Below are 14,145 nucleotides of genomic sequence, written 5' to 3'. Positions count from 1 at the left end.
TGCAAACAAATTTTCCAAGATTCTAATTTTTGCTTGAAAGCTAGATTTTTGTCATTGGCAACAATTAATGTCAATTGTTTACCTTGAAATGACAGGCTCACTTTGTTCATTTTTGAGAAATCAAATGCCCAACTCCAAATAACCACAGCTTGTCTATAAGCCATAAAAATCATGTTTCATGAAAAAAGTGCCTAGTTCAGCTAGCAACTCAAACAACGGCACAAATGTTTTACCTCAAAACAACCATCGTACTTCAGTATATAGTAGAATTGCTTATGACTACTTCCTATTTTATCGAAAAAATGTATCTCAAGGATCAATATTTAGTAAAATTAATAACATTTACTGGACATTATTAAGTTTAATGGCAATTTTCTCAATGAAAGTCTATTGTTGTTACTACCTTGATTTGTGCCAAGGAGCCCACAGTTTCACCCACTTGCTCTCTTGCACCCTTGGTGTAAAAAGCAGACCAGTGAAAAAAACAACATCTTGATATTATTATGAATATAGGTTAAACCTCATGAAACTTCTGAAGACTGTCAGGGCCCTCACCTCCAGGTTCAGTGGACCATACTTTGAGACCCACTGGCCAAAATCACAACCTTAAGAGGAGGAGGAGATTGTTTGTAGAAGATGCTGAAGTAGCATCAGTTAACACAGGGGCATATTCTGTACTGGGAAACTTGAAAGAATGCTAGAGATCTCCTGGGGTTCTCTCTGGTAGTATCAGGAGTCCAGAAGTTGTGTTTAATACTTCAAAAAGCCTATTGGAAGGTGAAAGGAGGATAAAAATATATCACAGGAATAAAGATTCAATTATACACTGTGTGACCTGCAGAAAAAAAACAAAAATAAAAGCCATTCATTATATGCAGCCAAATGAGGGGTGATTTTTTCAAATTACATATTACAATATCTCACTCCAAAGATTAATGTTGCAATCTGGCTTTTAGGGCATGAACACGGTCAGGTTTCATCATTAACTCGTACCACAGAAAGCATTAAATCAATTGTGGCCTCAGAAGAGAACAACACAGAATTTTCCAAGGAACAAAAACAGAATAGTGCCTCAGGGAAACTCTCCGCACAAGAAGAGCCAGCCGGACAGCTGCTGACCGTTTTTTCCTTTAGAAATTGCGTGCTCATTGGGCATTTCTCATTTTCTTCTTCTGCCACGCCCAACCTCTGGCATACACACTTCCTCTTCTGCAGCTGAAGCCCAGACAAAAGCTTCTCTCCTCGGCTTCCTTTAGTACACTTTTTCAATAGGAAATTTAGTAAAAGCTCAACAAGAAACAACACACAAACAGCGTAAAATGGGCAGGCTTCCTAAGGTGGATACTATCAGAGCTCTGCCCAGATCTCCTGGGATCCCTTTCAGAGAAAGCCTAAAATCACACTCCCCCGACATCTGCAACCTCCACCCTGCTGCTGCTAGTTGAAGCCTGAACTCCACATTTGGCCTTCATCTCTTTGACTTAAAGCTTGCACTCCTACTGACTGTCCTTAAGAAGTGAGAACAGTAATACTTTGAGGTATTTTCAGCTTACTTGATCCCTGGGAGAAAACAAATTTTGAAAGGATAGTTCCTGAGGGAGCAGGTGAAATCTAACTAAGAAATGTTCTAACTGGACAGAGAACTGACCATGGCAAGGAAGAGGATGGCCAAGGAGGTTGTGAGTAGCTCTTGCACATCACCTTTGACTTGAGAGGGCTTCAAGTGTCTTTGGATGATCTCAGACAACCTGCTCAGGTGGATGGAATAGAGGGAGGTCTATTGTGTGGTTACTGCTGGTGTCTCCACTTCCTGCCCTCACATAGCATCCTTGTTATTTTATATTCCCATAGAACAGAGCCTACTCGACCCCTTCCTTCCCAGAAGAGTAGACCCCAGAAGAAGGAGGGACGATTCAGCATGCTCAATCAAATCTTCTGCAGGAACAAAAAAGAAGAGCAGAGGGCCTATCAGAAAGATCACAGCAGGGACTGGCACAGGGGGGAGCCCACCTCGGAAGTTGATGACATCATCACCACCTTTGACAGCAACGTGGATACCAACTGCCAAGAACAGCCTGGTGATCGGGTGGCTATGGTTGACTTTAAGAAGAGGACCTCAGAGAATTCAAAATATCACTTGCCAGAAAAGAAGCCCCTGGCCCATAAAGGGCTTCCACCAATCAGAACGCAGAGTCTCCCACCCATCACCCTAGGCCATAACTTCCTGACAGCCTCCCAGGGGGCCACTTCCCATGCTGGCCTGAGCTCTGGTACTCATCATGCTGCCCAGCAATCTCAGAAAAGCCGAAGTGAGCAGGATTTATTGAATAACAGAACTGGCTGCCAGGTATTGCTCGATAACCAGGTGTTCTATAAAGCTTGGACTGTGTCTTCTTCTGATAAGCTGCTAGACAGGTTGCTTACCAGCAGATCCAGTCACCAGGAGGTGTCATGGCCGCCACATCTTCCTCATCTACATAATCCTTCATCAGGTAATGTCCCTGCTTCCTTCTTTCTCATTTCTGACAGATTCTATACAAGAAATGTGTCATGCAGTCCTGGGTTAGGAACTGGAGTGACAGTAGGTAGCCTAGAGGACAGGGTCAGAATGGAAATGGGTGATTAGGCTACCTTTTTCCCTTGAGTCTACTGGATTCAGGATTTCCAGGCTATGGAAACAGTCTGCTTTTCCACCTTGAGAGCAATCATCAAGTAAAAGTATGTGCCTTCTCATCTTCTCTCATCACAGCAGATATGTGTGGTGACTGGCAGATTAGAGCAGGCATATTACTATTTCCACTAGCAAGTATTCTTAAGCAGGGATACTTGACAATATCACCTACGAGGGGTTGATTTGTTTGTGTAATAGTTTGTTTTTAGATCATGTGTTCAATGACCACTCCAGGACTACTGAACCAAGATCTTGGTGAGGCAAAAGGGAAAATGGCAATGCCTTCTATGTATACGTGTAGAAAGAGAACACATTCGCACATGTGTGGCTCAGGTCTCCATACACACCAAAGGGTTACATGGCAATTCTCCCTCCTGCCTCTTGCCCCAGCTACCGAGTGCCCCTCATCCAAAGCTATGTTATTAATTTTTTGTTTACCTTCCAGAGATATTTTATACATATTTAAATATATATGTATATTTACATTTTAAATAAGTGTATCACACTAAAGAATCTATATTTTTATACACATGCAAGCAATATATACGTACCTATTTTCCCGTTTAACATTTGTGTTAAACAAATGTATCACACTAAAATTTTTATTTATTTTTTTAATGGCCCCCAGGTGATTCTGATGTATACCAGAGACTAAGAACTATCGTTCTAAGGCAGAGGCTGCAAAACAGCTTCCAAAATCAGTTCATTACTAATTCAGTAATCAAGTGAATTAATTACTAATATTTAAAAATCATGAAGTTTTACATAAAAATTTAAAACTCTAGCTTCTCTTGAGGAATCGAAAAGTCTGGCAACACTGAACCCAAATTTCACTTGGCAATAATTGCCTGGATCTGAGTAACCACTATCCCCATAGACATCACTTGGACATCACTGTCCCCAGTTCAACCCAGTCTGCATCACTCTCCAGTATCTCTCCGTGGAGTGTCAGTTGTTCTTATCAACAAGTTTCTGTTGTTGTTTTTCTTATAGTAGGGTTAAGAGGAAAAATGATATATTGCTTGAACCCATATTTCTTTCAGAAGTAGAAAAATGAAAGCCCAAGAGGGCTATGTATATTTTAAGAAGTAGAGGAGCACAGTATATCTTCGGAAATAAGGAATATTCCTTCCCATTTAATATGCAGCATGAGTCTGGCTCTCCTCACTCATCTTCATGTGCCTGATGTCTGAAACCTATGAGGTAGAGTATGGCTTCCCTCATACATATTTATATGTTTTTAAGCACAGGATAGATAGGAATAAACACATGAAGGCTATTTCCTGAGAAAAACTTCCCTCAAGATTTTACTTCCTCCATTAAGCACTGAAGCGTGGGTAGTTTTTCCTTGTGTTCTGCAGAAAGGTGAGGAAGAAAAGATATTGATCTACTGTCTTTGACACTTTGGTGGCCTCCAGGGCCTTGACTCAGCCTGCTTTCTGGAGTTAGTCCTGTCTTGGCTAGTATCTTCTTTTTTGAAAATTTTTTGAAACTTGTGAAAGTCTTGTTCTTTGTCTGTTCCCAGGACAGCCTTGAGCTGTCTTTTCTATATCAGTTAGGATTGGGTTCATCTGCCTGTAACAGAAATCCAAAGTAACAGTGGCTTAAACAGCATAGAAGTTTATTGCTCTCATATGAAAGTAGTCGAAGGTGATGGTTCCCAGGTGCTTGGTGAATCCATGATCACCAGAGACCCAGGCTCCTTCCATCTGTATGCTCTACAACTTAACCTATGCCTTTCATCCTTTGGATCATTTCACATTTCATAATATCTGACAGAGCAGGAGGAAGGAAGGGGGGGGTGGAAATGGATGTCCGCCAGCTGAATTAGCGCCCATTAATAAGTTATCTCCCATAAATTCCACAGTCTGCTTCCATTTCGTTGGCCAGAACTTTAGTCACATGATCATGCCTATCTGCACGGGAGACTGGGAATTGGATCCTTTTAACTGGGTACATGACCGTCCCTCCAAAATTGGATTTTTGTTTCTAGGAGGAAAAAGAGAATAGATATTGGATAGAGAACTAGTAGATTCTGTCACATGTGCCATCTAAAACCTTCTATATTATTTAAAATAAAAGGAAATTCAATAAATTGGTTTGAGGATTTGTTTCACTTTTCCAATGAAGTAACTTGAAAAGTCCTATGGGGCAGAAAAGCAGAAAAGGAGAAGCAGAATTCTCCAAGGGAATGTCAAATAATTAGCCATGCCTGTACCAAAGCATTTATTTTTTTCAACCAATGTTTTTGAATGCTGATAATAACTAGGAGCCATTCTAGGTAACTGAGTCATGACAAGATAAACTCCCAAGAATCTTCAGCCTATCAATGAACTTTAAGGTACATGGATTTGCTAAACTGATTATACAACTCACTTTAAATTGATTTTCTTCTCATGTTTAGATACAAAATCATAAGAGTTTTAAACGGAAAGGACCTTAGTTCTTTCACTCATTCTTTAATGGATAATGTCTTTAAAGGATAATGTTTATTATCCTGATTTATGAAGAGGCAGCATATCCAGTGGTTAAGAAAGGTATTCTTTTTTTTTTTTTTTTTGGCTGCACCACACGGCTTATGGGATTTAGTTCCCTGACCAGGAATCAAACCTGGGACCACGGCAGTGAAAGAGCCAGCTCCTAACCACTGGACTGCCAGGGAATTGCCCCAAGAGAGGGATTCTAAAGTCACACTATCTGGGTTCAAATTCTGACTCTCTCATTTACTTGCTGTTACTGAATCTCTCTGAGCCGTTGTTTCTTCATGTCAAAAATGGGAGGAAATACCTAACATGTAGGGCTGTGAGTTGCTGTTAAGATTAAACAAATTGATACATATAAAATACTTAGAACAGTGATTGAGCATAGTACTATACACACATACACATTTGTGGGTTTTTTTTTTTTAAACTATGTGCCAGGCCCTATGCTAAGCACTATGCCTTAGAGACAAGCTACAGATGACCTTTGTTTAAAAGATGATGACATTTAAGTAAATGTGCTAGTCAGCTGCCTTTTGCTCTCAGATCTAGTCTCTTCCCTCCAACTCTACTTTGTATCTCAGGAAACTACACTTCCCAGGCTCCCTTGCAGCTGCTTCCAGGTACTTTTGGCCAAGTACCAAGAGGCACTGGCAAAAGAGTAAGAGCAGGAGAAAGAGGAAAACAAGTGTAGTTCTACACAGTGTCCCTCTGCTTCCTACGGATTCTCCAACAGGGGTTCCAATTCCTCCCACTTCCTCCACAAAGCCCCTCACTCTGTGGTTCTGGCTCCCACTAGCTTCTGAGCCTTGGTAATACCAACTCTTCCCCTTATCACTTCAGCCTAGAAGTGGTTGCATCTTCCTGCTGTGGTTAATCTCTGGATTGTCCTTCTACCCTGTCCTCTGGCTTCTCACCTTTTCTACCAACCAGTATAACCACCTTTCTGTATGAAATTCCCTCTGTTTCAAAGGCCTAAAGAAGTCTCTGTTTTCCTGAATGAGCCCTGATTGATAAGGCAAGACATGTCATCTCTCTCGGCTACAGTTTTCCTACCCTCTGGATACAGAGTCTGGGACCATTTTGTTTCATGAGGCCCTTGCCAGTTATAATTTACATGGCCTAGAATCTGCCCAGTCTTACAACTAATTGTTCTGAATATGTCACTAAGGACGGATTCAGAACTTGCACCCAGACCTCCTAAATAGGAAGTTATCCCATGGCAATGTACATATTTCTCTCTTTAAGTCTCAAAGTCCAGTTTGTTAGTATGCTTACCAAATTACCTACAACGTGATTTTCTTAAAAATTACACTGTACTCCCCAAAATAAAAAGATTTCTCTCTGCCTTATAGATTTTATTTTTGTGAATATTTTTAACCCAATTTGAGGTGTTGTTTTTAGAACTACTGAAGCTTCCAGAGTACAGTTGGGAGGGTTCACTTAAGGGGTTTAAGTTGTTAGTCTAGGCAGGTTGAAACTCAGTAGATTTCTACATTGAGCTCCCATACTTGATTTGAAACCTAAAGTAGTAAAGCAATTGGATACTATAAATCATACCACAGCACCACTGGCTCGAACTTGGATGGTCCCTTTACTTTGGATTTTCTCTTTTCCCGCCCTGGGTTTAGTAGAAATAATATGGGCTAGCAGTGATTGCTACCGTTTGAATTCCTGGCAGCTAATGTCCTGTGCTTACATCAGCAGCCCTGAACATTTAGCTGTAATGATTATTGCTTAACATTTATTGAGACCTGTCAGTGGGCTAGATGGAGAGAGATGCAGGATGAGGCACTTAACTTAATGAGGAAATTTGGAGCACATCAGCTTAATTCATTGAGAGCAGCTTTCAGAGAAAATTGAACAGAAAACTCTGTGGTGTTTGCTACCAGCCTGGTTATTTGCAAGCTATCACAAGGAAGCTAAGAAAGTGTTTGCTTCCTTTCTCCCTCAAGAGAGAACTTTCTTCTCCAGAATTTTCTAGAGTATCCCAGCAACAACGCACTCTCCTCCTCAGGTCTGATAGTAGGTAGGTCTGATGCTGTGACCACCTCTGTTTAAACCCATCAGAAGCTTTGCATCTTAACAGGACAAAGGCCAGATTCTTTAGCTGGTAAACAAAGTCCTCCCAACGTGGCCTGGCCTCACTTCCCATTCTCAACTTCTGCACCTCCCGTCTCAAATCCTTTCCTCCCACCCCCCATCCCCTTGAACAGTTCCTTGAATATCTCTCAGTTCCTAGACAACTACATACGTTTTTACTCTATGACGTCTTTGCCCATGTTATTTTTACTTTCCATCCACTGTGTGTTTGACAGATTCCTACAATCTTTTAAGAACCAGCCCAAAACTTGCCTCCTATGTAGAAGTTACCCTGACTGCTGTAGGAGGTGTGACCCATTTTTACTATCCATCATAAAAGAATATCTCTGCCTTGTTAAGCCTCCTCTGGGGCAGTGAACCACATACTTCCCCTTCAACAGCACTGCAGGAGAGGAATTTTTATCCCCATTTTAGAGATGAAGAAATTGAGGAGTAGAGTGGTTAGCCCACCGGCCTAAGGTCACAGAGCTAGCTAGGAAGTAGCAGAGCAGATGTTCAAGTGAGGTCTATGGGATTCAAGACACATTGACCTCTCTGGACCCTTCTTTCTTCTTTGATACCCTCACAGCACTACTCATGGCCTTCAAAAGTACAACTTTACCTGTCTCTCTTTCCGTCAGCCCCTCCTGAGCACCTTGCCTTCTGTTTGTACTCTAGGCTCTGGAATACAGTGAGTTTGCAATAGATGAGTGCTGAATTATTATTAATCTTCATTCACTTCTGTTTCCTCATTTAACAATGAAAACGTTTCCTGCCTTTTTATTCTAAGACAGTGGTCCTCAACCCTGTCCCCACAGGCTGGACACTCCCTGAAGGTGCCTACAGCACAGATAAGAGAACTTTGGACTATGCACATTCTGCCTTGTCCTTTAAAACTGAGCAAAATGCCAGTGTGGAAAAAAGTTTAACTCTCCTCCCACCTCCTCCCAAATCACTGCTGAAGTCCTTCTCTGCCACTTCTCCCATCCTATCAATATTGCTTTGGCCCCTAAGGAGGCAGGATAGTGTGCATTTTAGGTCCAGAGCCTGGGTGACACTTCCCATCATGTGATCTTGCAGACAATTTAGAACTTCTCCAAGCCACAGTGTCCTCATTTGTAAAATGGGGATGATAATAGTACCTATCTCACGAGGGAAGGTGATTGTTAGGATTAAATGAGATTATGCCTACAGCAGTTAGTCCAGTCCTTGACAATAGTAAGTACTCAATATGCATTATCCATAATTATCATTATTTCATTTTTGGTTTTGCAAATTTCTGCTCGAGTGTTAATGGATGAATAATCAGGTATGAGCTGATATGGGTTTTATTGTAATTCTACTTAGGAATGTTTTCTTTTTAATAATGGCTTGTGAGGTTATTTAACCTTCAAAGTTCAAAGGAATAAAAATATAATGGCAAAATGTCCACCAAGGAGACTAGAAATTTTGCTTAATATTCATCAAATGACATCAAATAACACTGCTCAGATGACTGCCCCTACAAATCTACCACTGAACTCACCGAAGCAGATGGGAGGTGGATCATGGCTAATGCTTTTTTTCCCCCTATTCTAAGGACTGCTTTACCCAAACGGAAGACTTAAACCCTCTGAGAGTTGCTGTAGTGATTCTGGTTCCTACTAGACTACTAAACAAAAGATCAAATGAATACATGCCCCACTGTCCAGGAGATCATGTTAAACATGCCACAGAATAACACTGTAATAATTGCTAATGTTTATTGTTTAGTCTATAAGCTAAATGCTTTACCTTTGTTCTCCTAATCTTTATGACAACTGAAAAAGACAGATAAAATTATTTTCAGCATTTTACATATGAGGAAATAGAGATTTAGAGACAGAACATCACTTGCCCAAGTTGGGAATTAAGCCTAATCCTGTCTGACCCCAGAGCCCAAACTCCTATTTATTATACCATTTAGTCAACTTGTTAAATGGACTTAACTTTTATGTAGTCCCTTCTATTTTCAGGTATTTGGAACATCCATCTCTTGTAATCAGTCATGTGCTAATAAATGTTTAATAGGTGGCTCTTCAGAGAAAAATCAGTACTTGCTGATTTCCCTGATGTAAATACTCCCACCATGGCTGATGTCAAGCCACCGAGTATGATGTCAACCAGCTCACAAAATTCCTGAAAATTTAAGAGCTCTTATGCATAGCTCCAGCATAACTCTACTGGTCATCTAAATTAGATCATCCAGATCTCCCAAGTGCTTTCACTCAGCTCCCATCTTCTAGATCAGTGAGTCTCAATCCTGGATTCACATTAGAATCACCTGGGAGCTGACAAAAATCTGGCATCCTATCCCAGCCCCAGAGATACTCATTTATTTGGTGTGGTGTTTAGCCAGAGTAGCATCTTTTTTTAACTCCTCAGATAATTTCTCTGTGCAGCCAGGACTAAGAAACACAGCTCTAGAAGAATATATCCTACTCATCACCCACTCATTCAACCCAGATTGACCAGTATGTGATACACTAACACCCTATGTTATTTTTCAAACTTTCAAGTTTTGTAGAGTACATGGCCAACTGTGCTTGTTTATAAAATTTTATTTAAATAGTTTACTCAAGAAATGATTTCTGATACCTTTTCCTTTCGTTAAAACGGTGACTGGCATGTGATAGAAACTGAATATGGTATAGCTATTAGTATTTTGTAGTTGTTGTTAACATCATAAATTTCATGATCTATAACAACTTTTATGATTCTTTTATCCATTGGATTTTATAATATGCACTTGGTTGAATCTCATATGATTGATGCAAATATGTTTGTCCCCAGGACAAAATTTTCAGCATCTCTCCCCAAACAGACCTAAAATCTGGGATCTTCCTTTCACCCGGAACAACCTGGCTCCCCTACCAGACCAAAAATGTAAGTATTTTGAATCTTCCTCAGCTTCCTTTGCAAAGGTTAACACTGTTAACACGTCTAGACAGGGCTAAATGTTATTTTGGTTTACTTTCATTTTTTTCAAGAGAACATCAGGTGCCAAACCCTGTAAATTACAGGAAAATAGAATAGAGACAGTCTTTAAAGCTTCATCCAACATGATAATGCTTGTTTAAAAAAATACTCCCTCCCTTGAGGAATTTTTGTGTTTGGACTATAAAAACAGTAACAGAAGTTTATTTTGCTATGTACTATTTAATGTCTTTAATGCTTTAAAAATTCTTCTCTTAAGACTGGCTTCCTGACATTGTTTTCCTTACTATGTTGGACAGATAGAAATGTGTCTTACCTCTGCACTCACAGGCTATGCATTCCTAAGCAGAAAGGAATAATCAAGTAGATGCTGTTCATCAGTTTTACTTTTAGCATTATTTTATACAAAACTTCTCACAATATAAACTGTTAATATATTCTATTCACCAAGTGATCAAGTTTGCCTGTGCCTAAGTATTATCTGGGGTGCTTGTTATAAAGGGGATTCCTGAGCCCCACGCCTAGAAATTCTGAGTTTGTAAATCCTTATATCTATACTCTGAGGCAGTAGAGATGAGAAAACTGAGTTCAGAGAGGTCACATAACTTGCCCAGTATTTAGGTAGTAAGTAGCAGAGCCAGAAGCAAAATTATAGGATACTGAGTCAGCTGTCACATGAAACAGGTAATACCTATTGGATTTTTTTTTGGCTGCGTTGGGTCTTCGTTGTTGCGCATGGGCTTTCTCTAGTTTCGACGAGCAGGGGCTACTCTTCATTGCGGTGCGCGGGCTTCTCATTGCGGTGGCTTCTCTTGTTGCGGAGCACGGGCTCCAGGCACGCGGGCTTCAGTAGTTGTGGCACGCAAGCTCAGGAGTTGTGGCTCACGGGCTCCAGAATGCAGGCTCAGCAGCTGTGGTGCACGGGCCCAGTTGTTCCACGGCATGTGGGATCCTCCCGGACCAGGGCTCGAACCCGTGTCCCCTGCATTGGCAGGCGGACTCTCAACCACTGCGCCACCAGGGAAGCCCCTACTCATTGGATTTTAATTTCCTTCCTTCCTGTTCTTCCTATCCCAACCCACTCCTTTATAACATATACTCAAGCACTTGTGTGCACATACACACACACACACACACACACACACACACACTCTCTCTCTCTCTCTCTCCACATCTTCTTAATTGCAGAGGTTAGGTGATTTAGAAGCTGCCCTATTTAAGACAAGTTCCTTAACCTTTCTGTACTTCAGTTTCTTCACTTAGCTTATAAGAGTAGTGCAACCTGATAAGACTGTTGAGAGGATTAAATGAGATAATGTACATAAAACCCTTTGCAGCTGTTTGCACAGAGTAAATATCCAATATATCTTTTCTGCCCCAGGCTACAGTTCAAATGGGACAAAGCAAGAGTTCTAGAACCCTTTAGGTAAAAACAAAGAACCCTGCAGTCTTAGTACAACTCTGTTTTCTTTCAGATAAGGAAAGGGAGAGGTAGAGATTTGTCCAAAGTCACACACAGAGTTAGTAGCACAAACTAAGATCTCTGCCTTGACAGATTATTTCCTTTGCCCTTACTAATTTGTCTAAAGGGAGAGTTTTGGATGGTGTGAATTCAATCATTGAATGAAATTCAAGTCTGACCTTGTCTTTAAGCAGAAATGTAGTCACAAATACATCTAATTAAGGGAAGAATCACTCAGCCTTGAATCCTGGTGTGGCTTGGGGAAGCCAAAGTAACGGGATTTTCTTTGGCAGAACCCAGGGGCTTTGCTTTTCACAGTTAAATTTAAGGAGATGGGAAGATAAAGATCTTTGATCAACTGTAGCTCTATGAAAAAGAAGTGGAAAGGTACAGTGCTTTTCCTAAAAGAAACCTGAGAACCTTTTGACTTTTGCATAAAAGCACAGTACAAACGTCTTGGGGCTTATTTAGAGCCTTGTGCTGACCTGGCCATCAAGGGCTACGCCACCCAAGGAAAAGAAGGCTCTGCTAGGCACGAACAGCCTGATCATGTTTTGATCAAACTTGGCCCCGCCTTGTATTTGTGTATATTTGGCATCCCTGACTACACAGGTAAGCCTGAATAGATAGATAGATATACATGGCTTAGAAGGGCCTCCATTCCTTCAGAAATAACACAGTTCTCCTGCCATCATTCCTTGTGAGACTCTGAGAGATGCAAACCTTGAAAGTTTTTCATTCTATTCTTTCCTCCAGTTCTATCTGGAGAACCTCTACGGACAAACCGAGTGCTTCCTGCTATCCCAAGCCAGCGGGGACACAGCCCACCAGCTGAAGAGAGTGAAAACTCTGCCAGTTCCACCAGTGATGAAAATTAATCAGTGACTGTGGGTCACTGATAGTAAAAATATAGATTATATATATTTTCAACTGTCGAAGGATAAGATTACTTTGTAAGAACAAAGACTAATTTAGTAAATTGCATTCTGTAAGCCATTCATGGTTTTACAACTCAAAATTCTTTGTTCCAAATAGCACTTAGAATCTTTGTGCATATATTGTAAGTCTGTGAGTTTCCATGACCTCTACATGCCAAAATAAAAAGTCACGACATGTTATCATCAGGGAAACTTAGCTGTGTTTGGTTTGCTTTGTGGCATGTTTGCTGGTCTTTTTGAATGATTTTATGTTGTTAAAAAATGTATACTTTGCTGAATAAAGAAGAAAGCACATTCCATACATGTTTTTTACATTTATTGCAATTCTACTTTGGACTAAGAAAACTTAATTAAAATTAAAATAGTAAATTTCTTTAATCAGTCAGTGTTTATGGCTTTTAAGTGTACAATCATCTGCAAAGTATTTTCTAACATTGTTAAGTCCTGGCTAGAGCCCAAATCACTTAACAATGTTTATGTATCTTCTTTGTTATTTGATTATTTCCACCTATTGTCACTTTCAGATATGATTGATTGCTCTGATACTGAGAAGATCATGTGAGTTGGAAAGGTCTACATCCTGCCCTAACAGAATGAAATAGACATTCCTCATACATTCCTCAAATACTCTACGTATTTAATCATTCTTTTTTCTGTTTCAAAATAAAGGTCTCTGCCTACTCAAGACATTCCCATACTTATGACATAGCAAACTTTGAAAGACTACTACTAACTGCAGATCTCCTTACTAAGATGTTTGTGTATTGTTTGGATTGATTGAAAGTTCAAGGTTTAGCCATATAAGATCATAGTCACTCCATGTTATTTCTAAGCCTGCATGTTATTCAGCAAATATCTCAAGTATAACATTACCATTTTATGTTAGTATTATTTATTTAGGGAGGTCAGACTGTGCCATTAACTAAATAGAAGCTCCTCTGAGGCCAAATCACAGTTATTTGGCTTTGCACTTCTAGAAATGTGTACAATACCTAGAACATACTTAGCCACTCATTCAGCTAATTTTGTTTTTAGGAAAGAAGGAAGGGAAGGAAGTAGGGAGATAGGGAGTTGGCAAGGTAGAGAGATGTAAGAAGTGATAATGGAAGAAGTTACTAGTCCACAGTCTCATTTTGCTATTGATAGTTATCTGAATCGGGGATTATAAAAGGGAAAGCCTAAGGATCAACCTCCCAAGCTAGACAGTAGCTAGAGGCAGAGCAAATCCTGGTGCAAATGGAAGAGCTCTCAGGACATAGATTCTGAAGGGTCTCTTTTCTTTTTTTTCTTTCTTTCTTCCTTTTTTTTTTTTTTTGTGGGCTATTTTTATCTTTGAAGAATCATTCTTTGTAAGTATCAGTTAGGCTGTTCAGTTATGTCACCTAGCTACTTCTGAATCCATGTCCATCCACAAGTAGATACCTGGCCCTACACTGCCTAGACTAGCTGGGATAGCTTAGCATCTGCTTCAGTAACAAACCCCAAAATCTCATTGGCTAACACAATTATTTTTCTCATTCACGATGCATGTCCCATTTCCAACTGGCAGAGTTGGCT

The 14,145-nt window shown here is 40.2% G+C and overlaps 1 protein-coding gene across 1 annotated transcript in view; it reads left to right on the top strand.

The window, feature by feature from the left end:
- ANKRD55 (ankyrin repeat domain 55) overlaps positions 1 to 12,528 on the top strand; it is a 90,590-nt gene extending 78,062 nt beyond the window's left edge. Inside the window, exons 9-11 of the mRNA XM_061187808.1 lie at positions 1,852 to 2,492; positions 10,045 to 10,137; positions 12,407 to 12,528. Coding sequence (XP_061043791.1) covers positions 1,852 to 2,492; positions 10,045 to 10,137; positions 12,407 to 12,528 — 856 coding nt within the window. The remainder of the gene's footprint in view (positions 1 to 1,851; positions 2,493 to 10,044; positions 10,138 to 12,406) is intronic.
- Positions 12,529 to 14,145: the final 1,617 nt, after the last annotated feature.

This window comes from Eubalaena glacialis, chromosome 4, assembly GCF_028564815.1.
Source record: "Eubalaena glacialis isolate mEubGla1 chromosome 4, mEubGla1.1.hap2.+ XY, whole genome shotgun sequence".
Taxonomy (NCBI): Eukaryota; Metazoa; Chordata; class Mammalia; order Artiodactyla; family Balaenidae; genus Eubalaena; species Eubalaena glacialis.
The sequence above is the reverse complement of the archived record's forward strand: the minus strand, read 5'-3'. Positions and strand labels throughout refer to the sequence as shown.